The 23,902-nt window shown below is 44.8% G+C and overlaps 3 protein-coding genes across 4 annotated transcripts in view; 1 reads left to right on the top strand and 2 right to left on the bottom strand.

Annotated features, from left to right (window-relative positions):
- Trim17 (tripartite motif containing 17) overlaps window positions 1–9,363 on the bottom strand; it is a 38,048-nt gene extending 28,685 nt beyond the window's left edge. The window contains exon 1 of the mRNA XM_074056079.1: window positions 8,757–9,363. Coding sequence (XP_073912180.1) covers window positions 8,757–8,793 — 37 coding nt within the window. The 5' untranslated portion in view covers window positions 8,794–9,363. The remainder of the gene's footprint in view (window positions 1–8,756) is intronic.
- On the top strand, window positions 15–23,268 carry Rnf187 (ring finger protein 187). Of its 2 annotated transcripts, XM_020185668.2 has the most exons (4): window positions 16,436–16,586; window positions 17,857–17,949; window positions 21,099–21,320; window positions 22,108–23,268. In XM_020185668.2, the coding sequence occupies exons 1-4, from the start codon at window positions 16,524–16,526 to the stop codon at window positions 22,108–22,110; spliced, it is 381 nt and encodes a 126-aa protein (XP_020041257.1). In that variant the 5' UTR covers window positions 16,436–16,523; the 3' UTR covers window positions 22,111–23,268. The 2 variants fall into 2 exon arrangements, 1 of the variants encoding a protein (XP_020041257.1); XR_012442003.1 differs by lacking the exons at window positions 16,436–16,586; window positions 22,108–23,268 and adding an exon at window positions 15–979 and having other exon boundaries at window positions 21,099–21,145.
- On the bottom strand, window positions 7,213–7,791 carry H2bc26 (H2B clustered histone 26). Its single transcript, XM_020185670.2, has one exon. The coding sequence runs from the start codon at window positions 7,719–7,721 to the stop codon at window positions 7,341–7,343; it is 381 nt and encodes a 126-aa protein (XP_020041259.1). The 5' UTR covers window positions 7,722–7,791; the 3' UTR covers window positions 7,213–7,340.
- Window positions 23,269–23,902: the final 634 nt, after the last annotated feature.

Genomic DNA, 23,902 nt, shown 5'->3' with positions numbered 1-23,902 from the left:
TGATCCTTCATTTGAATACAGGACTTTCAAATACTGCTGATGTAGCCTCAGTACCTCTGTTTTGGAAGGTCTGCCAGAATGCCTGATCCGTCCAAATCCGCTCCGGCCCCGAAGAAGGGGTCCAAGAAGGCTGTCACCAAGGCGCAGAAGAAGGACGGCAAGAAGCGCAAGCGCGGCCGCAAGGAGAGCTATTCCATCTACGTGTACAAGGTGCTGAAGCAAGTCCACCCCGACACCGGCATTTCGTCCAAGGCCATGGGCATCATGAACTCCTTCGTAAACGACATCTTCGAGCGCATCGCCAGCGAGGCCTCCCGCCTGGCGCACTACAACAAGCGTTCCACCATTACCTCCCGTGAGGTGCAGACAGCCGTGCGCCTGCTGCTGCCGGGGGAGCTGGCCAAACACGCCGTGTCCGAGGGCACGAAGGCCGTCACCAAGTACACCAGTTCCAAATGAGGCGTGTCCCGGCGCCTCAACCCAAAGGCTCTTTTAAGAGCCACTCATACACTCGATAAAGGGTTTTGGACACGGCGAGGGGTTATTCTTGTATAGCCATGCGCCCTAGTGGTTCCCTAAACTGGGTGCGGCATGCTTTGAGTCGTTAAGTGTATATGGATGTCGGGGGAAGGCTCTTGCTCATTGTAGAGATGGGGGCGGAAAAAGTGCTGGGCGTAAAAATGCAAGTGAGGGGTGCGAGTTATTGCCTGTCTCTCTTCCACCGCTCTTCCCCCCCATCCCCCACTTAGTGCGCTTGAGCATGACGGTGCAGTGGGTATCGTCCCCCTGCTCTGGCGGTGGCTCCTGGCTCTGCGTTTCCTTATCTCTGCATACCTGCTTGGGTCAGACAGACTTAAGCAGTGTACATCCCGAAAGGATGTTTGCCCAGCAGATTCTGCAATGGCAGCATGCTTGAAGCCGAAGAGAAAATGGAAGCGCAGAGACATTTGCAGCCCCCAGTGCACGAGAGCTGGATGTAGTAAGTGACCTCAGCTGTCGGCAGCTTTAATCCTTAGGGGGTGGGGAGAGTTTAAAAGGGAAAAAATACTTTGAGAAAAAAAATAGTTGCCCTAGGCCACATTATTTTTCTGTGAATTATTAGTAATGTGAAGTTCCCCTTTTCTTCACGTTCATGGAATATATTTGGAGATTGCCATTTTGCTTTGGTATGAGGTCTTCACTCTAGAAAGGTCGCCGTTTTACCCTTTTCTTGGCTTGGCTTTTACTGGTAAAAGGAAGGGAATTTTAATAATTTGAGCTGTTGTGGAAAGTATTTTTTCGTGTCATTTTCCTCAGCAATGAATAAAACAATTCAATAAAATTTTTTCTTTCAAATTGTTTATCCAAGGGAGCCTGTCGTGTGTCAGCTGGTGCAGCCGTGCGAGGCTAGGGAGGTCACGTCACCGCGCAGATGCCCTCCTGGCAATGGCTGTACTAACTCCTTCTTCCCTACATGGGTCCCCATAAAAGAATTTTTGAAAAATTCACGTTTTAATGTTGGTATCTAAAGTACTTTTAGCCTAGGTTCATATAGTTGCAAGAATGCACATTCCAACATAGGACATTTTAAAAAAATCATCACAGTTTTTTAAATACCTGTAGGAATGTCAATTTGATACCATAATCAGTTCTACACAAAAAATTCTTGGAATCAGATATTTCAGATTACTTTCTCTTTAAACTCACTTTTTCATTTTCCTCTGGCTTAAATTTAATTCTATAGAAAAGTTATATGCATGTATGTTGTGTTTTCATTGATTACTTGGGGCAATTGTCAGTTGAGATTTAAATGTACTATGCAAGTCTCTTTTTAAAAAGTCATCAGGCTGGGGATACAGTTCAATGGCAGTATTTGCCTAGCATGCACAAGGCCCAAGATTCTATGCTGCACTACAAAAACCGAACATAACAACACCAGCACTCTAGCTGGAGGTGTGGCTCAAGCCTTAGAGCACTCATCTAGCAAGCCCAAAGCCTTGAGTTCAAACCCCAATACCGCCCCCCAGCACACAATTGTTCAAAACATAAATAAAATTTGATAGATTATTATAAAAAGTTAGTAGAACTGACTTAATGAGATGGGTGGAGGGTGATGCTGGGATTGAACCCAAGCCCCCAGCATGTTAGCCAAGGGCTCTGCTACTAAACTCTATCCTCAACCCCTTCTTCCTTTCTGTCTTATTTCATGCTAACAGTGTACAGTATCCCTTCCATTTGCTTTTGATATCTTTTAAAAAATGTCAATACATACATAGGAATAGGAATTTTTTATGGCTCTTTTACTCAATCCTTTGCCTTCCTAGTAATGATCCAAAAGTTAAAGTGATCCATCATAAAGTGATTGATCATTGAAAGCAAGTGGGACCTGTCAACAGTCTTAATGCTGTCAATAACCAGGATTTGCATTTAAACTATTAAATCCAGTCCTCTCCACTGTGTAGCAGGTGCCAGACATCTCAACCCTTGATCTCATAATGCTGTGCCAGGCAAGTGCTTTATACTGAATTACATCCTCATCCCTTGGAGTCAAGTTTTAAGATCCCCCTCCCATTTCTTCTTCTTCTTTTTTTTTTTGGCAGTATTGAGGTTTGAACTCAGGGCCTCATGCTTTCTAGGCAGGCTCTCTACTACTTGAGCCACTCCACCAGTCCTTTTTTTTGTGTTGAGTATATTTGAGATAGGGTCTCTCCAACTATTTTGCTCAGGGTGGCATTGAACCATGGCCCTCCTAATCTCTGCCTCCCAGGTAGATAGGATTACAGGTGTCAGCCACTGGTGCCTGGCTTCCTCCTGCATTACTTTTTTTTTTTTTTTTTGCAGTACTGGTGTTTGAACTCAGGGCCTACATTTCGAGCCATTCCACCCTCCCTTTTTTGTGATAGGTTTTTTCAAGCTAGGTCTCTGGAACTGTTTGCCTGGACTGGCTTCAGATCGAGATCCTCCAGATCTTTGGCTCCTGAGTAGCTAGAGTTACAGGTGTGTGCCACTTGTGCCCAGCCCTCCTACATTTCTTATTTTCAACATTTAAAATATTCACAAGTGAACTGGCTGGGTGGCTCCTGCTGTAATTCTACCTACTTGGGAGGCTAAAACTAGGACAATCCAAGTTCGTGGCCAGTCTGAGCAAAAGTAGTTCAAGAGACTCCCATCTCCAAAATAACCACAGCAAAATGTATTGGAGGTGTTGCTCAAGAGGTAGAGTGCTGGCTTTGCACTTGTCTGTGGAATTACATACTATGACAGTGCATGTTTACACAGAGTTTATCTGGAAAAACACCCCCCTAAAAAAATTTTTGAGTGTTTCACTGTATTTCTATAAAAAGTGAACCGCAAAGAATTTCAGGAGAGACTTAAAATATTATCAGACTTTAAAATTTTTAAATTTTTAAAAATTGTTTTATTATTCATATGTGCATACAAGGCTTGGGTCATTTCTCCCCCATGCCCCCACCCCCTCCCTTACCACCCACTCCACCCCCTCCCTCTCCCCTCCACCCCCTCAATACCCAGCAGAAACTATTTTGCCCTTATCTCTAATTTTGTTGAAGAGAGAATATAAGCAATAATAGGAAGGAACAAGTGTTTTTGCTGGTTGAGATAAGGATAGCTATACAGGGAGTTGACTCACATTAATTTCCTGTGCGTGTGTGTTACCTTCTAGGTTAATTCTTTTTAATATAACCTTTTCTGTAGTTCCTGGTAGGAACACTTAAATTCAATTCTTTTCTTTTTTCCCCTGAGTAGTTAAGCCAGGGTATACTTTCATCCATTTTCCCCCTAAGTCTTTGTCTTTTTTTATTTGGACTGGCAGCCCTTAATGGCAGTAAATATTTGAGATTTGCTACCACAAATAATTTGTCAACAATATTTTTACATGTGTTTAAACCTTTCTTTTTACTATTCTTCTAGAATTGTGTCCTATGGATATGATCAAAATGTGTGTATATCATTTACTTTCAAGAAAACTCTTCTCAGGCCACCTTTCTTAATTGCAAAAACAATTTCCTTTATGAACATTCTTTTCCTAAGGCACAACAGGCACTATTTATTGCTGTAAAACCCTTTGAAATTTGTGCCTCAATCTGCATTATCATCACCATGATTAAAATGAGAACCACTTAAAAGTGACAACTAAAACTTATCAACATCAAGTCTAGAATGCTGTTATCCAGTAGTTTGACTGCAAAATAACCAACTTCCCCGAAACAAAGGCCAAAACCTCTAAAAATGCACTCTTTCCCCTTAAAACTGACCACATTACCTTATGGCAGTAAAGCTCAGTGACATCTCTTGCTACACATACTCCATATCAATGTTATAAATCAAATGTAGGCCAGGAAGCTTTGCCAATTTTGATTAAACCCTAGTCTAACTTAACAATATATGATTTTACAGACATCCTCCCATGGGGAACATGCTTACTAAGTGAAAGGTAATCAGACATCTAAGTCATTATTTTCTATAGACTATGGGTAATGACAATCACTTGCTCAGGGTTTCCAAACAAGCCATTACCAAACATTATCTGCTAATATTAACATTATATATAGCAATTGTAGCTCTCATATAATATTTTAATTATATTAAGGAGATAACATTTTTGACAGTATTACTAACTTTCCAAATCACCATAATATTCAAGGAAAAGAGTAAAGAATGAAGTGAAAATTGAACAGGAAGAGATTGCCATTAAAGAAAAATGAAGTAAAGTGAAAAAAGGAAATGAAATGGGTGGAAAAGTCAAATTTATAGACATTTAGTTGGAAGAGATCAAGTATGTACACAAATCAAAAGTGCATAAACTCAATGCAATACAAAAATCTTTTTTAATATAAAAGCTGACTTCAGACTAGTAGGTCTATAATATTTTTGGCCTTAAACAGTCTTTCAATCAAAAAAGGCCACAATAAAGGCTGGGAGCATTGCTAAAGTGGTAGACCTCTTGCCTCAAAAGGCCCTGAGTTCAAACCCCAATGCCACAGAAAAAAGGCCACAATAGTTAAGATTGTAATTATTTTATTTTCCATTATGTGGGAGATACAAGCAATCCTTAATAAAGTTGACAATTAGATTCACTCACAACGTTTTTAATAATGCACATTTAATTTTTTTGGCAGCACTGGGATTTGAATTCAGGGCCTCATGCTTGCTAGGCAGGTGCTCTTACCACTTGAGCCACTCCACCAACCCATTTTTGTGATGGCCTTTTTTTTTTTTGGATAGGGTCTTGAGAGCTATATGCCCAGGGCTGGTTTTAAACCGCCATCCTCCTGATCTCTGCCTCCTGAGTAGCTAGGATTACAGATCTGAGCCACTGGTGCCCTGCAATAATGCATATTAAAAAAAAAGTATTCATCTTGCAAATTGTTCTACAATCCAATGCTACAATAGCATAGAAAATAATGTTTACAAAACAAATGCAATGTGAATAGAGAGATTAAAAGAACCAGAACAGTACAGTGGTTTTCTTTTTGCATCATCAGTGACAAAAATGTGTTTCTTCAGCTGGTTCCACAGCTCCAGATTTTTCTTCCTGATTTCATTTCACCTTTTGGATCTATCCCGTATTCTCTAACATCAATTAGAACTTTCCCTTTAAAGTTTCCAACACTGACACACCTTACTTTCCCAATCTGAATCATACTACCATTTTTGCTGTCATTGCCCTGCTTGGAAGATGCCAGAGCTCTAAAGTTGCACCAGTCTTTTGCTTCTCTACAGGTTTTTCTAGGGCAACTTGCTTTTTCCTCTTTAAAGCTTTTTGTCAGCTTCGCTGTCACATTCACTGCCAGGAAATCTTGAAGAAACAAGTTCCTTTGAGCTAGGCATTGCTCCACTCCTACAGTGGAACGTCTCCTTCTCTGCTATTGAGACTTTCATAATCAAGAAAACTGAGAGCAATTTTATACAACATCCATGTTTCCAATTACATTGCTACCACAGGAAAAAAAGCGTTCAGGTTAAGCTGTAAATTAAGTGAAGGCATTGCATATCGAACATGTGAAAATCCATAGCGGCTAACAGATTTAGGACTTAACACAATGGAAGCATTCTCTGGGTCTGAAAAAAAAAAAAAAAGCTAATGCATAAAGTAAAGTTCTAGAAAATAGAAAACAAAAACGAGACAAAACCACGAAGGGATTTTGGGGGTTTACAATCCTAAATGCACTGAAGAGACTGCCCTTCCCCCATCTCAGCTGGAACTTCCAAGTCAAATTTGCTGTTAGGGAATAAACCAGAGAATTTGAAGGAAGCGAATTTACTGTATGAGACAATAGGAGGTTAGATGTTAACAAATGGGTGGCTGTCACTGGAGGGGTGTGAGGAGTAAGACAGACTTTGGTCACCAGTGGAAACCAAGCAGCAAATTCAAATCCGAGGCAAAGAGGAGCTCGTGGAGGGAGGGTGGCTCCCAGGTATTCTTGAGTGAGGAGACCAGAATCGGTGTTTAGGAGGACTATATCCTGGGCCTTATGCCTTCTTGTCCGTTGCTAACGTGTAACCAATCGAACACATTTACTTTGCATATGCATTTTTTAAGGTAACTAATTTGTTTTATTAAAAAAGGATATTTCTTTGGTGGAGTGGCTCAGGTGATTAGGGCGCCTGCCTAGAAAGAATGAGGCTGTGAGTTTAAACCCCATTACTCAAAAAGGTAAAAAGAAAAAATATTTTTCACCGTTTATTAGGCTTACGTTGATATACACACATGCTTATTATACAGTCACATGTAGACATACAATTTGGAATTGAAATTCCCTTTACTAGAGGAAAAATAAATACATGGATGAAGTACCAGAATCCCTTGGGAAGACTTTGGTTGAGTGATGAGGAAGGATAAAGACCAGCCGTTTTGGTTTCAAACGGAATGCGTGGCGCAGAGCTGCTTCAGCGACACCTACTGAACCGTTCGCTTTGTTTAGCTCACGGTGTCTGATCACCGCAAGGCAGGAACGACGGCCTCAGGCGCTCCAGCCAAGGCAGCGAGCACCCAGCACCTCAGCAAGGGCGTCCTCCCGCCTCGCCCACGAGGAGACATGGAGAATGGCACCGAAGGTCCAGGTGACCCGCGCCATGGTAGTGAGAGACGCCATCTACTGGATTGCACCCTGTTCTGCTCCTGGCTATGGCCGGAAACTGACCCAGCAAGCCTTTTTTCTTTTTCGTTTTTAGAGTGCCTTTATAAACAAGGGACCTTAATTTTATCTCAGAACTTGCGCCCCCGTTGCGTTGGGTACCCACCACCAACACCCCAATGAACCAGACCAGGTTGCACGCTCCTTCCTGAGCTTGGAGGTGGCTCTTAAAAGAGCCTTTGGGTTGAGGCGCCGGGACACGCCTCATTTGGAACTGGTGTACTTGGTGACGGCCTTCGTGCCCTCGGACACGGCGTGTTTGGCCAGCTCCCCCGGCAGCAGCAGGCGCACGGCTGTCTGCACCTCACGGGAGGTAATGGTGGAACGCTTGTTGTAGTGCGCCAGGCGGGAGGCCTCGCTGGCGATGCGCTCGAAGATGTCGTTTACGAAGGAGTTCATGATGCCCATGGCCTTGGACGAAATGCCGGTGTCGGGGTGGACTTGCTTCAGCACCTTGTACACGTAGATGGAGTAGCTCTCCTTGCGGCCGCGCTTGCGCTTCTTGCCGTCCTTCTTCTGCGCCTTGGTGATGGCCTTCTTGGACCCTTTTTTGGGGGCTGGAGCCGAGCGAGAAGGCTCCGGCATACTGAGGCAAAACAGCACTCAGACCAACGCTAACCTTGCCAAGGAAAGGGCTATTTATCATCTTTATATTTAAATGAAGGGTCCAAATCTGTACTATCTGATTGGGCAGACTTTAGCCTGGCGACTGGAAAGAAAGTACGTAAATAGAAGATGCCGGTTCTTCTTTCCTATTGGACCATAGTCCAACCAATCCGAAAGCGCATCGGCCGCCTGCCGGAGCTCAGGTGGCGAATCTTTGTTTAAACCTTTTGTTTTAACCCGGAGATTTTTAGTTTCTTCATTATATCTGGACGTGGCTTAAAGGAAAAATGAAACCTAGCCAGCCACAAGCTCGCGTCTCGGACTTTTAATAGGAGGCAAATTCACTGGGTCATTTCTTTCTGAGACTAACACTCAGGAAGCTTAATGCCACTTTACCTAAAGAGGTAGGAAATGGCAGCTTCCAGTTGCCCTATTTATTTGCCGTCATTACTCTCCCTGCCAAAGACAAAAACGATACATTTCTTTCAAACCTAAGAGTAAATACCAAATATTGAAAATATACTAAGATGCTTCCGTTGGAAGTGTGTAGCAGGGCAGATTTTTTACTGGAGAGAGGAATACCCACGAAGCCATGTTGAAGTGACAGCCACAATGCTAAGTGTATGATTTTATGTCTCCTGGTATCTCCAGAGGTGGCTGCTATTACTGCCATTACGTTAGTTATCGTTACCGGAATTACCCAGCAGAACACAGGTTTAGGGAGTCATCCATCTGGGGAATGCGTCCCTAGTAATTTCCAAGATAGAAACGGAAGTTTATGTATTCATATTTCTCACTTGTTTCAGCATTAACTGGAAAGCTGGTTAGAAAAGCAGGATCTTAGGTCCAGTTGAGTCAGAATCTGCATTTTAAAAAGATCCTTGTGCTTATTCCGGTTTGAGAAACCCTGATCTAGAAGCCATTTATCTGCCCTACTTTGGTCAAGTAATATACCTCCTCCGCGCCTCCAATACTTCATCTAGTAATTTAAAAAAAGAGAATATTAATGCCTACCTGGTAGGGTTGCTGTGAATTCATGTGGGTGAAGCATCCGTGAGGGAGCCCCATATATTTAGAGCTTAATTCCGTTAGCTCCTTTCCTTCTCAGAATGGACCCCGCCACCAGCAGCTGGGGCTGCCTCAAGGAGCTCTTTCCATCTCTGTTCATAAATATGCAGCCTGAGCCTTTCTCCCACCAGAACACGGACTACATCCTCAGGGGAAGAATGTGGCTTTCACTCCCACATCTTCACAATGTAGCACACAGCATGGCACCTAGCAGATGTCCACTCAGTGCTCAGTGAATGAATACGCCTGTGAGCCAGTAATTGCCTTCTACATTCGGTTGTCTGCTGAGGTAGATCAGAAGACCAACGCCACTGGAAAATTGTCAGGATTAAAATGGAGTCGCTTCACCTAAAAAACTAGCTAGCATTTGTTGCCCTTAACGCAGAGAAACTAAAGCAGATACCTTAAAGCAACTGAGGCCAATAGGAAAAGGGGACCAGGAACTAGAGAAAAGGTTAGATCAAAAAGAATTAACCTAGAAGGTAACACCCACACACAGGAAATCAATGTGAGTCAATGCCCTGTATAGCTATCCTTATCTCAACCAGCAAAACCCCTTGTTCCTTCCTATTATTGCTTATACTCTCTCTACAACAAAATTAGAGATAAGGGCAAAATAGTTTCTGCTGGGTATTGAGGGGGGGAGCGGGAGGGGGCGGAGTGTGTGGTAAGGGAGGGGGTGGGGGCAGGGGGGAGAAATGAACCAAGCCTTGTATGCACATATGAATAATAAAAGAAAAAAAAAAAATAAAATAAAATGGAGTCGCTTATACCCAGCTCTAACAAAAAATACATATGGCTGGGAGATTTTTGAAAAAAGTGATATCACATGTGTGTGTCTGATGATAAGAACTATCTCAAAAGGCTCTGCCAGCACTACAGCCTTGCACAGAAAACACTTCTTCGAGGACATCTCCCAACAACAGTATGTTCAACCTTGGACTGTTGCCACCCTTATTATTGATTCTTGTGATCAAGGACTGTTGTTTCAGAATATCTGGTGTATTCCTCCTCATTTCACCTTTAAAAACTTCCATTTGCCTCATCCTCCTTGAATCTCCCATAGTTTATTAAGGCATGTGTATTACAGTGACAATGTTCTGCTATTACTGAACAAATATTCTTTGGAGAATCTCCCTTCTCTGATTATTATTTATGTTTACACCATTAAGAAAATAGTATATTACTTACAGTTCCCAAGAGGAGGTGGCACACCATGCCACAGGGAACCACATGGGGAAGCACTGGAGTTGGTAAGGAGACAGAGGGAGGTGGCAAGAAACTTCATTGTGGTTTCCACGTGAAATGGGTGAGGCAGGGCAAGCAGGCTCAGCTTGTTTTGAATAATTTCTGCAGGCTCTGTGGCACAGGGGCTGTTGAGTACCAGTCTCTGGCTGATTAGGGGAAGTGGGTGGTATGGGCTCTTGAGTGTAAGAGCCCCACACAGGAGGTGGTTGGGGTCTGGGTTCCTATTGGTGAGTTTGCATATGAAATCATCTCTGCTGGTGAGTTATTTACCATCTGTAGGCATTGTCTAGCTATGGGAGAGCTGTCCTTCCTGGGCCAGCAAGGCCCTAAGTGTCAAAGCACCAGAATAGAGGCAGGGTTTATTTACACTTGCCTTCCTTAAATGTAAGCACTTGGTATGCTGTCCACCTGGGACGTGATGAAGGCAGGGCAATGTGGCCAACACACCATAATCACCTGCTCCCTGACACCCACTTTTGCCATTTCCTAGAGCTCAACAGTTAACCCATGTCTCCTGAAGGCATCCCATGTCTGCAAAGTTGGCTGGCATCGACAAATGATTCAGTATTGTGACTTCAAGATTACACAAGCCCTCTGTGTGCTCAGGGTCCAAATGTCCCAAAGAAGTCAAAGAATCCAAATCACATTGGAGCAAAGAGGAAAGTGTGCTGGTGTTTGTCCTCCTTGCTGGGGGTGAGGGATTTTGTGGGGTGAATTGTGTTACCCAGAAATTCATAGATGTTAGCTCTATGTCCCAGACCTCAGAATGTGACTGTGTTTAAAAGTAGGGTCATTAAAAAGGAAATTATGAGGTCATTGAGTAGACTTTAACCCCATGGGACTGTTGTCCTCATAAGAGATCAGGACACAGATGCACATAGAGGGATTACTATGTGAAGATAGGGAGGAGATGGCATCTGGAAGCCAAAGAGAAAGGTCTCAGGAGGAACCAACCTTGCCAACACCTTGATCTCAGATTTGAGATCAAGAATTGAGAGAAAATACATTTTATTTAAGACACTAAGTGTGATACTTTGTATGGCAGCCTTACAAATGTAGTAAATTGTAGGATCCTCCTCTTAGACCTTCCCCCCTGCCAAAAAGGGCTATAATTTGCATCTGAAGGACATACAAGGTACCAGCCCTGTTTTTCCTTTAGTCACTTTTCAAATAAGGCCTCACATTTTGGCCCAGTGCCAGCCTTGGACGGTGATCCTACCTCTGCCTCCTACCTACCTGAGATTATAGGCATGAGCCTACCATGCCTGTCCCGACATCACATTAATATTTTCTTTAAAAAAAAAAATCTCAAACTGCAGGAGCCCTCAGATATGGAGAGCTGACTGTATATTTGTACAAAATTCTTTTGGGGAAAATTGTTAGAAAATGTGCTGTTCTGTTGTGTCACTGTGCATTTTTGGCTTGTATAAATACTATGTACATGTCATTCTGTTTCTCACGTTTCCCACGCTGCTCCTGTGCACATTTCCATGTGCAGAGCTTTCCTTACTGTACTGCCCAAGACATTGTCCTCTGTGGTATGTGGGTGCTGCATTTCTCCCCTGCACCTCCCCAGGGATGGATTGGATGCTGGTAAGATGGAATCTTTTCTAAGAGTTCCTTTCGGACCCAGGCATGGACCTCCTGGACTCAGGGGGCTTTATGCTTGGCTTGACCTTATACTGCTCAGTTGGCTCCAGAATGGCTGACCCAGCTCCCCTCATCCTATCACTGAGAGGGCATTCCTTTATTTCCAGGGTTTGGCTAACTCTTGGCATTCTGTAACTCTGTAATTTTTTGGTGGTTTGATTAAGGTGCAAAATGATATTGCACTGTTGCTTAAACCTGTATTTCTCAGATGACCAATGTATTTGAGACAATTCACGTATGCCCATGCCTTAAACCATTTTGAGTTGCTGCAACAAAATACCAAAGGATGGGCAACTTAAAAAATAAAGGGGTTTATTTAGTTCATGATTCTGGTGGCTGAAAGGTCCTGGTAAGGACCCCCTGGATGCATCACAACATGATAGAGGAGCACAAAGGGAACTGTTCATGTGCAGAGGGGCCAAGCGCATGGAGTGGGCTCATTTTTGTAGTAACTCATGCTCTTTAGAACTAACTCACTCCTTGATAATACTTTTGTGCATGAGACATAGTTTGGAAGAAAATCTCATTATGGGGAAGTTTCCTACCTGTGCATTATGTTGGCACTCAAATAATTTGAGATTTTGGATTTTGGATTAGAGATGCTAAGCCAGTAAGAATAAGACAGTGAATAAGCAGTGGTGATATTTGATGCCTGAATTTGCATTCTTAACTGCTGCTAGGCAGCCATTAAGATATTCAGACAGGGTACACTGCAACCCTGTTCCCAAACTAACTTCTCCCACCCCTGTAGAGTTCAAGTTCTATTTTCTTTAATTTGGCATCTACAAGAAATAGCTCAAGTTGAGTTTCACTTATGCTTGTAAATCAAGCAGAATGAGATCATTCAGGAAGCCTTACTGTTTTTTCTTTAATAATACAAACTCAAAATAGACCAGAAACAACTAATAGAAATTCATGTAGAAATGAGTAAGTCAATATAGCCACAGATTTCAACACTACTACTGATAAACTGACACTGATAAACTGAGTCCAAAGAGAGCAGAGATAGTAAAGAACTGAATAATACAACTAATGTCTTGAACTTTTAGAAATATAGCCAATAAGCAGAACAGTTACTTTCGTTCTGAGCCCTGAGAAAATGTACAAAAACAATCCATCTATTTAGTGCAGTCACTACCAAAGAGATTCTGTCCTATATCCCTGTGGTAGTAAAATTACAAATCACTAACCAAATTTTAGCTGCAAACTTTATATATTTGGAAACAAAATCATATATTGCTATATAATGTGAGGGTTAAAAACAATAAATCCTTATACTAAGTGATAAAAGCCAGACAGAAAAGAAAAAACTGTGTAATTCCACTTATAGGACATACCTATGATAGACAAAGTCATAGAGACAGAAAGTAGAATGGCGCATGCAGGGGCTAGGGAGTGAGGAACGGGGAATTTAATGGATGCAGAATTACAGTTTTGCAAGATGAGAGAGTTCTGGAGATGGATGAGGGCAAAGGTTGCACAACATTGTGAAGGTACTTAATGCCACTAATGTGCTTAAAATGGTTAAGATGGTATATTTTATGTTATGTATATTTTACACAATTTAAAAAAATCATGAGGGAAATCACATTTAGATCCTAATAAGCATACATTATACATAAGAATATATGTGATACAGCTAGTTATAATAAAGAGTAAATAAAACTTTATTCACATTATGAGGAATGAATACAGGCTTAAAATTATTTTTTCAAGAGCATTATTCTGAAAGCTTAGAAAATTCTGGGTTTTTATTTTCACAAAAATGCCATGCTTGCAATTTATCTTTGCTACTTAATCTTTTTTCTTTTGCTATTTCATCCCCAAAATACTTGTTCTTTTTTTCTTTTTAATCTTCCAATTCTTTCATCACAGTTTTTCTTGAAACAGAAAAATACAAAAGGAAATTTAAAAGCAGTCTTTATTTTAGATGGGGTTGGCAGTTTTGTGCAGGTAATAACATGATGTGTGACTTTTAGTGTCTTCTAACAGAAGATAACCCAGACATCCCCCAATTTTAACATTCTAGGAGCCCCACACCTTTCATTTGCATATGGAAAACCTGGAAGAATACCATAGCAACTTCAACTTTACCTTGAGACAAACTGTATTTCTAAGTCTTATTTCTGTCTTTAGATTTCTTTTCCACGTAGCAGACAAGAAAGTTCCTCTGAATTTCCTGCCCTTAATCTAAATATCCTGTATGTTTGATTATTTCTCTTACAAACACAGCTTATGGACTCTAGAATTCCTTTCCATACTCTGGTTTATGAGAATAGAACTTCAAATAATGTACACCTCACAAAATACACATCACATCCACAACTTAAGTGTGGGATTACAATTTCCTGTTATTAGAATTTACTTCTATTCTACTGGTCTATTTTGTTGTGGCCTTGAAAAAAACTTTATCACACTCTTATATAGAAAATATTCAGATTTTTTTCATAGTTGTCAGTGAAATGCCCAAATATTTCACATTAATAAATTTATTATGTTAAGAAGGAAGATGGCTCAACACAGCAAAAATCTATGGTGAGACAGTCTTGTGGCAATATGTCCCTAGAAGCAATATCTGTAAAACCAGTTTACTTAATAGTAAAAAAAAAAAAGGAATCTTGTTTTATTTTCCCAAGAAAAAAAATATTTTTCTTGTATGTGTTCAGTCATTTATGGGGTTTGTTCCCTTTGTGAACCAACAAAACCCATGTGGGAGGTATGTTTTTGTGCTTTTCCTTATTGAATTTTATGAACCCTGTACATTTGTGGCTAGAATTTTCCTAGTTTCTCTGGTTGGCTTTGATAATTCGTAATTATTTGTTACTTACAGGATTAGTCTATCATGGAGTTTGCTCAATTTTTAACAGTCTTAAATAACTTCCATTTATTTATTTATTTTTTTCTTGGTGGGACTAGGGTTTGAATTTAGGGCTTCCTGCTTGCAAAGCAAGTGCTCTACTGCTCCACCACCTTCAGACCTATTTGCTTTTATATTAGTATTTTAAGTTAAATATTATGCCAATCAGAAGAGCTATTTAAGAAACAGCAAGGATTTCGCACATACATCTCAAAAGTAGAAACCGTTAAGAAAAAAATTACTAGTGATTTTATAAATTGAAACATTTGTACCTGGTAAGGGTGTAATGAGACAGTCTTTCGGAAAGGCATTTAATATACAGCAAAAACTTAACACATTGTACCCTCTGACAGAAATTTGACTAGGAATTTGAGTTTTCTCAATTTTAAAAATAAATTTTACAAAATCGTTTCCTCCATAACGTTTAGCCAACAAATCACATAGGCTTGACTTGAAGCCTTCTGATTATTGCTACACAGAACTTCACTAGCTATTTATTTGTTGCATTTCCAAGTCAAACCAGATTAAAAAAAAAAACAAAAAAACCCTAAAAACCCGAAACCGCCATACACAAAAATTCCTCAGAATACCTTTACCTGTATAGAATAAGGGCTCCATTTTTTTAAATTAAAAATTTATGTGGCTTGAATTTAATTATTAAAAAAACCTGCGTGTTTGTTTGCTTTCAAAATAAAAAATAGATTGCTTCATATCTGACATCCTTCGTAACTGAATCGATGAGAGCGTCGTCTCTGCTACAGTCCTCAGTGGCAGGGCACAGCCCCTGGCAGACAATGGACACCAAGGCCAGTAACTCCTCAGGAATCAGAAAAGAGGCCCAGTGGAACAAGTCCACGCAGGCAGGCCCGGGTGTGGGTGGGAGTAGGCAGGGAGCGGCCAGCCAGGGAAGGGGCCATGCAGGACAGCGCACGTCCACGCGGGTTGGGGCGGGCAGGACACGTGCACGCGAGGCGTGTCTACGCAGGGCAGGCCACCCATGCAAAGTCCTCACAGGGCGCGTGCAGGAGTAGTGCACGTAACATGGGTCTGTGCATGATGGCCCTGCGTAGGAAAGGTCCACAATGAGCACGTCCTCGGGAACCCAGTGTGAGGACTTGCTGGAGGAAAGGGCCCACGCAGGCAGGTTTGCCACACAGTCCTCGTACTCCGTCCCCGCCCCAAGTGGGCGTGGTGTCAAGAGAGACAACTGGTCGTTCAGGTCCTAGCAACTTACAAAAAAGACTTTAAAACATAGAATCTCCGAAAACAATGTCGTTTCCCCCTCGCCTATGATTCATTTATGCAAAAGTGACAGTCCCAGTAAGATTTTACAGTAGGGAGTTGGGACTTTAACAGGTACCGCTGCCAGGACCTGGAGTAGCAAGCGCACCACTGCCAGGACCTGGGCTTGGAGCGCTCGGTTTACAGGACCCGGGTGGAAAAGCTCACCGCTGCCAGGACCTGGACGGAAGAGCGCATGGTCGCCAGGAACCCGCCTTGCGCGCGCGCTTCCGGCGTTGGCGTAGTCGGTGTAGTCCGTGTGCGAGTCCTCCGACGCAATCCGCGGTCGGTTGGGCTGCCTGCCCGCGCCCTTTCTTCTTGCGCCCTAGCCGGCCCTACCGCTCGCAGCCCTGGCGCTCCCCGTCGGTCCCGCCGAGGCCGCCTGCGCCCTGTGCCAGCGCGCGCCTCGAGAGCCGGTGCGTGCCGACTGCGGCCACCGTTTCTGTAGGGCGTGCGTGGTGCGCTTCTGGGCCGAGGAGGACGGGCCCTTCCCCTGCCCCGAGTGCGCCGACGACTGCTGGCAGCGCGCGGTGGAGCCCAGCCGCCCGCCGCTCAGCCGCCGCCTTCTGGCGCTCGAGGAGGCGGCTGCGGCCCCGGCGCGCGACGGCGCGGCCAGCGAGGCCGCGCTGCAGTTGCTGTGCCGCGCCGACGGGGACCCGCTATGCGCCGCCTGTCGCATGGCCGCGGGCCCGGAGCCACCCGAGTGGGAGCCGCGCTGGAGGAAGGCGCTGCGCGGCAAGGTATGCTAGAGATTCCAGTATTTGCCTACCCCAGGCTCTTCGCGGTGCCACGTCTCGTCCACCCCGGGGTCTCCCTAGCGCGCTGCACCCGTACCCGGAGGTCCTTCCTACACTGGGCCCCCAAGGGTCCTGCTCCTTTCCCACCCTGGGGTCCGTAAAAAGTCCTGTGTTCCAGCCCCCAGCTCTACTTAACCAGCTCCTGGACCCTGCCCTGTTCCATCTTCCATCTCCAAAGAGTGCCCTGTGCCCCTTCTCATTCTGTCTCTGGCCTGGCAGTTCATCACCTTGTCCCTCACTCCTAGCGGGTGCCTTTTCCCGTACCCTCTGTGTCCTCGTGGACCCCACCCCCCTGGCATCGTCACGTCCACCCAGGCATCCTCCCACCCCCACAGAAGTACTCTTTTACTTGCACTGGGGTCTGACATCATTGCAGCAGGCCTCTCCCCTCTCCTTGCTGGTGGAACCCCGTGCTGTTCTGGGGACCTGGCTCCTGATTCCCAGTGTGTCTCCTTCAGCCAGCCGTCTGAGGTTCAGCCAGTCCACTTCATTCTGGAACCTTCTCTGCTGTGTTCTCTAGGCCTTTGCATGAGGCACCTGCCATTGGTCGGAAACCCACCTCCACAGAGTACACCCAAAGCTGGGACTTGGGGCTTGAAGTCACTCCTCTGAAGAGGAAGGGAGAGGGGCTCAGCGTTATTTCTAAGAGAATAGTAGACAAGCCCCTGGGTAACAAGACAGCTGATGCCTGTCCCCCACACTCCCACCCAGCAGAGGTAGACACAGTGGCTGGCTTGGTCTGTTTGAGGGCCTGTTAACTGCATGGTCTGGGAATGGCTCACGGTAAGCCCAGGGATCATTTCCGGTGAACACCACACGGTGGAGGTGAGGGCCAGAGGCTACACTGATTCCATCCTGGGGTTGGTGCCTTGCCAGATTATGCTGCTGGGTAGTCCTGCTTTGGATGTCCCCTTCCTGAGGCAGAGTGTAGAAGAGACAGAGCAGGTCTTTGTATAGATTGTGCTCACATTAAAGGGGGTGAGTTAACTGGAATGTCAAAGGCAGCACCTGAGAAGGTGTGAAGCATAGAAAACTATTTGCAGGGGCATCATGTTGACCTCTCCCCCCAACCCCGAAACATACAGGAGGGCAGCTTTGGGTTATTTATGGGACAGTGGCAGTTACAATGTCCCCTTGGTCTGGCCCTAGGCCTTCTTATCATCCCCTCCCCCCCCACCTCCCAGGCCCCCAGTAACCAGCTTCTCTCTCCCAGGAGAACAAGGGGTCTGTGGAAATCATGCGCAAGGACTTGAACGATGCCCGGGACCTGCATGGCCAGGCAGAGTCAGCGGCTGCTGTGTGGAAGGCAAGTGGGGGGCATGTGGAGGGCTCAGGGTTGACTGGATACAGGGAACAGGCCAGGTAGCAAAACTGGGTACCTGCTGGCCTGCTTGACTGGAGCACCATTTTGTGGGTAATTTCCAAATAGAATTTTTGTGGGTAATTCCCAAATAGAATCTAGCCAAAAATAAGGGCTCTCCCCCCGCACCCTCCCACCCCCAGCCATCATTTATGTGAGGGTAATTTGTATCATCCAACTTAATATTTTTTCTCTTTTTTACACATAATGCTTTGTAAGTACTCTTGTTTCTAATCTGAGAGCAGTCTGTTATTTACCAGTAGAATTTGCTAAGTTTTCTGACTGCCATAAAAAATACCCTGTCCTGAGCAGCTTAAACCACAGACATCTATTGCTCACAGTTCTGGATGCCTGAAGTCCAAGGTCAAGGACTGGCAGATTCTGTGTCTGGTGAGGGTTGCTTCCTGGTTCATAGCTGGCTCTTCTCCCTGTGCCTTTACATAGCAGAAGGGGCAGGAGCTATTTGGGATCCTTTTTGTAAGGGCAATTATCTCATTTATAAGGTTCTGCTCTCCTGACCTAACCACCTTGCAAATGCCCCAACTGGAGGTGAGGATTTCTACATATGAATTTGGGGGGTACACAGTCAGTGTTTAGCAGCTTGTCTTGTTCCTCTGATGCCTTCCACAGCATTATACACCAAGGTGACATCTCACTGTAGTTCTTTCAACAAAACTACACGTTAGCTTAAACTCTGTGGTTATTTCTTTGTATATATTAAAATTTATAACAGTTTCTCCAGGTTCCACGCTTTTTTAGCTCCCCCCTACCCCCGCTTTTTTAACATATAAAGAAAGTGTTTTGGAGACAACAGAAGCCCCGAAGCTCTCAGTTGTGGGTCTATACCTCAAGCTGAGGCCACCTGTCCTATGCTATGGGGTGGCCCTCTGTGCTATGAGTCCAGCTCATCTGTCTGCTCCATGGAGGCCTGAAGTTCAAGAAGAGGCACAGAAATAGGGATGATCTCCTTCCTGCCTGTTATAAGAGTCATGGTCAACACCCTTATATCAAAAGACAAGCTAATAGGAGAAGAGCCTGACAGATTTATTCCATCATGGTTCTATGTGACATGGGAGCCTTCATCTTGAAGAACTAAGTACCCAGGGTGAAATATCTGTCTCTGTGAAGCAGGAACGGCTGTGTAGAACAGGATTGTCAGAAAGGATGTGATCTGATGTTCACAGACCGGGGAAACACAGCTGCCTGTGCAGATTGTTGACCTCTGTGCAGCATTCCTTCCTTCCAGGTATGGGACAGCCCCATTGTGAAGTGAAGTCTTATGACATACTATCATAGGGGCAGATCAAAGAATTTCTCTATGGCTGTCTCCAAGGCAGAAAGGTAGGGAAAGTTAGAGTAGTTTTTTAGGTTTAGCTTGTTTTGGAAAGAGGGTATAGTTTCTGTGACCTACATTAGAGCAGAGAAATTCTAGTTTCTATGGCTTGGAAAGATGAGTGCGTGTTCTGACAGGGCAGTCATGTGCCACACAAATCTGTAGACCTGTTGGCTGTGGGAAGCTGGAGACAGGATCTTCAAGTGCACTTCACAGCAGTTGGCCCTCTGTACGTGTGGGTTCTGCATTCGAGGATTCAACCAACCTCAGACCAAAAATGTAGTTAGAGAGCTGGGGATGCAGCTCAGTGGTAGAGCACTTGTCTAAAGTGTAAAGGCCCTGGGTTCAATCCCCAGCACTGCAAAAAAAAAAAAAAAAAAATCCACAAACAAATAGACAAACTTGGTGCGATAATGCATGCTGGTAGTCCCAGCACTTGGGAGATGGAGGCAGGAGGATCAAGAGTTTGAGGCTGGTCTAGGCTACATAATGATACCCTGTCTCAAAAAACGAAATAAAAAAAAATGTAGTTAGACATAGGATGGTTGTATGTGTACTTACATGTAGACTTTCTTCCTTGTCATTATTCCCTAAACAGTACAGTAGAATAATTATTTATGTGCCATTTACTTTGTGTCCAGTATTATATATCACCTAGAGATGAGTTAGAGTATATTGGAGATTGCACATAGGTTACATGTAAATACTATGCCATTTTATATAAGGCTCTCTAGCACAACAAACTTTAGTGTCCTGGGATGGGGGTCCTGAAACCATTCCATATGGAAACTGAGAGATAACTGTGCAGGGAAATAAAACTTTATTTCATCTCCCAGGGGCACATGAATTGAATTGACACAGGTAAATCAACAGGAGAGTTCATCAACACAAGTTTGAGTCCTCATGAGGGCTCAAAAGAAGCAGTTAAGAGTTAAGTGTGTATGTACTGAATTGGACAAAGAATAGCGGGTTGTGAAAAAGCAACTAAGTTTTTTCAGGGAGCATAAAAGATGGGAGTTATTTTAACAGGTCTGTTCGGAATCCTCTCAGCCTTGACTCTCATCCTTGATGATATGAATGCCACTCTTCTTGGTTCAGGGAGGATGCAGTACTCCGTTTTTTTGTTGATGTAACAAATACCCAAGACTAAGTTCTGTATAAAGAAAATAGGCTTATTAGCTTGCAGTTCTAGAAATTGAAAGTCCAAAGTCAAGTGGTTCCATCTGTTTGGCTTTTGGTGAGGGCTTCATGGTGGTAGAAGCACATATGGAGTAGATTGGGAAGCCAGAGAGACCCAGGGGCCAGGCTTGCTCTCTTTATAACAACCTGCTGTCTTGGGAACCATTCAGTCTGTGAGACCAGCATTAATCCCTTCTGAGAGCACACCCCCAGTGACCTAGCTACCTCCCCCTAGTCCTGGCCTCTGAAAGGCCCTGTCAACTCCGTCTTGCCACACTAGACCAAGGTCCAGGTAATGAACATTGGGAGGCCCACTCAGATCCTAAAAGAGTATCTTTCACGTGGGAATTTCATCTCCTTTGAGAAAGAGTGAAGATCAGAATCCTCTTGGACCTGCTATTTTTTTAAGTACCTTTAATTCAAAAGGCCCAGGCAGTATATTTTGGGGTGTCATATTTATAACTCTTGAGAATAGATAAGGTTCTCTTCACCAGGTATGGGGGGCAGTATTCCTGGGGAGAGTGGGCCAAGGTGGCCACAGGGCCCAAGAACACAGATGTCCTTTCTGTCACCTGCCCTGTAGGGACACGTAATGGACCGTAGAAAGAAGGCCTTGACTGACTACAAGAAGCTTCGGGCCTTCTTCGCTGAGGAGGAGGAGCACTTTCTGCAGGAGGCTGAGAAGGATGAAGGTGCCTCGGAGGATGAGCAGGCTGACCCGGCCGAGCGGTTTCGGTCCCTGCTGCAGGCTGTGTCAGAGCTGGAGAAGAAGCACCGCAACCTGGGCCTCAGCATGCTGCTGCAGGTACCGGGCCATGTGGGGGGTGGGCAGGAGCAAGCTCATGCCACACTATCTCCCACGGTCAGCTCAGAGTGCCTGGCTGCAAGATAAGTGGGAGCCTTTGTAGGAAGAGCTATCCAAAGTCAAGGCCCCTACCCCTTGCCTGGCCTCTGGGGCTGAATTTTGGGAATGAGTGGGTTCCAGTCAAGGTAGACTACTAAAGGAATTTTAAGCTGAGAAGGATACAGAGTGCCCCTGGCTTCCATTTAGAAGGGGATGTTTGTACCTTGAATGAGGAAGCGTGGAGGGCCCACTCCACCCTGGGACTGGGGGCAGGAGCAGTCAGGACATCCCTCCAGATCAGCTGTCATTCTTACCCTCTTCCCTGAGGCCTGGCTTAAACCTCAAGGTTTGCAGCAGCCCACCTGGACTTTTTCTGCCTGGGCTTGCAATGCTGGCACCAACAGTTCCCTGTCTGGGAGGTGTCATTCGTTCCCAGCACTTAGCCAGGTCTGAGCATTTCAGTCACAATAGTGACAGGTGACAAGGCTGGCCTTGGCATATAGTTTAGGTGGGGTATCAGATCACCTGAATTCTGGGTTTGTTGTGCTCAGGGCAGTAGCTTTCTCTGTCTCTCTGTCTCTATCTCTCACTGTCTGTCTTTCCTTCCTTCTTTCTCTTCTCTTTCCATCTCTCTCACACTGTCTCTCTCTCTCTCTGAATTTCTCTGTCTTTATCTTTCCTCTCTGTCTCTTTCATTCTCCCTGTCTCTCCTCTGTCTCTGTCTCTCTCCTTCTCCCTTCCCCTGCAGTGATGGTGCTGACCCAGCAGGTGGTTCCTCAGGAGCACGAATCAGAAGGGACTGCCTTCCACAGCTGGCCTGCAGCAGCCCCCCACCCCTTGAGTCCCCTTTGCCCAGCAGCACCCTCCATCCTGGACGGATCCTCAGCACCGACATCACATAGGCCGGGATGAAGCATTACAGGTGCCCCTGCCTTTGGTCGTCCATATAGCACCATATCTCAGCAAAGTGTTGTTTTCCATTTTCTTTGAAACGTGAATGTGTTCAGGGCTGTACTATTTCGTAGTAGAGGCTAGTTCCAGGATTCCCTCCCCAGTGTCTGACCCTTCCTGAACCCTTGCCTGAGATCTTCCAGGTTCCTGTTCTTGTCATGATTTAGGGCCTGGTGTGTTGAGATGTCCCTCTCTTGTCAAAGGAGCTAAACCATACACTTCCCCCACAGTGCCCATGATGGGGCGGGTCCATGGGACATTCCTTCTCAGGTGGGAGGTCCCTCAGCCAGATTCTGGGGTGCATCAGTCAATATTGGATTTGGGGTTAGCACTGGAGGAAGGTGATGCACTTGGGATGCTGTTTGAGACCCGACTCTTTTGAGAAGAGCATTCTTGACCCTTTCTGAGAGGGGTCTCTTCCTCCCTGGGGATCTTGCTGTGCCATACACTCATTCTGTCCTCAGTTTTACTTCCCTGTCCCCATTTTCCTCCTGGTTTGTGTCACCAGCATCCCTGGAGTGTTCCCTACTCTTTCCTGCCTCTTGTGTAAGGGACCATATTTCCCAGCAGAAGAGGGATGGTGGGGGCAGTTTTCTAGGCCTACCCTGGTGCTTGACCTTGCTGTATCTTTGGCTTCTTGCTTCATATTTCCTGCAGTAGGCGAATTTCAGAAAATTTATGGCATAGCAGTAGTGTGGTTGCCTGCAGCATTGTTGTGTGTAGATTATCCAAGGGACAAAAGCTCAGCACAAATGGTCAGAAACAGGAGGTCAGGAGTCTTAGACACAGGCATGTTTAGTTTCACTCTTGAGTACACTTTTTTCAGGGAAAACAGCCTCAGTGGCTGACTGTTTTCTGTCCTGGAAGTTCCTGGCCTTGGGTGTGGTAACTGAGTCTGACCTGGCCCTGCCCCCATGTGGGCTGGGTACTTAGTGCTGAATAAAGTGGGTTTGCTCCAGCCTGTTTGCTTCATGTCCCTCCTCTTGTCTCTCTGTCCACATGGCCTCTTCCCCCTATCCCTGGCTAGTCTTCAGTTTTAAAGAAAACTTTTTCAGTAATCCTTATTAAAGCATGGTAAGGCAGATTTTGTTCCACATCACTGAGATAAGGTTGTGGTTCACTTGAGTGGAGCCTCGCAGTTGGGGAAGGAGTTTGGACTTACCTCCACTGTAGCCTGGGCAAGTAGAAATTTGCACCTAAGGAACAGAGTGGTGTTAGTGGTTAGGAAATGGCTAAAAGGAGACATAAGGAGTGAAGAAGACAGTGGCTGGAATCCCTTAACAGGATTTCTAGTGAAAGCAAGAGTAATAAGACATCACTGGGAATGGTGGGGAAAGAGGAGCCTGGTCAGATATCATAGGGTGGTTGAATATCAAGGCTGGGGAGTTCTCTTTAGCCCAGTAAGGGTGAGGTGCAGACCCATAGGGAGGTTTAGGAACAAAGGTGCAGATGGCACTTAGTTCTCCCAGCGAGTGCTCCCTTTTTATTTCTGACAAGAATGTGATCTTGGAAATCAAGTGGTGCTGTATGGGGTAGAAGCTGAAGTTAGAATTCTAAGTCAGCTGTGTGCCACACTACAAGTTGCAGATGTG

This window comes from Castor canadensis, chromosome 15 (assembly GCF_047511655.1).
Source record: "Castor canadensis chromosome 15, mCasCan1.hap1v2, whole genome shotgun sequence".
Classification (NCBI taxonomy): domain Eukaryota; kingdom Metazoa; phylum Chordata; class Mammalia; order Rodentia; family Castoridae; genus Castor; species Castor canadensis.
The sequence above is the reverse complement of the archived record's forward strand: the minus strand, read 5'-3'. Positions and strand labels throughout refer to the sequence as shown.

What these genes read in the sequence shown, in the direction of transcription:
- Rnf187 (XM_020185668.2), top strand. Translation starts at nt 16,524, where the DNA reads ATGGCCGCGGGCCCGGAGCCACCCGAGTGGGAGCCGCGCTGGAGGAAG. An exon ending in GGAAGGCGCTGCGCGGCAAG is followed by an intron (nt 16,587 to 17,856) that starts GTATGCTAGAGA and finishes TCTCTCTCCCAG; the next exon opens with GAGAACAAGGGGTCTGTGGA. An exon ending in CAGCGGCTGCTGTGTGGAAG is followed by an intron (nt 17,950 to 21,098) that starts GCAAGTGGGGGG and finishes CCTGCCCTGTAG; the next exon opens with GGACACGTAATGGACCGTAG.
- H2bc26 (XM_020185670.2), bottom strand. Translation starts at nt 7,721, where the DNA reads ATGCCGGAGCCTTCTCGCTCGGCTCCAGCCCCCAAAAAAGGGTCCAAG.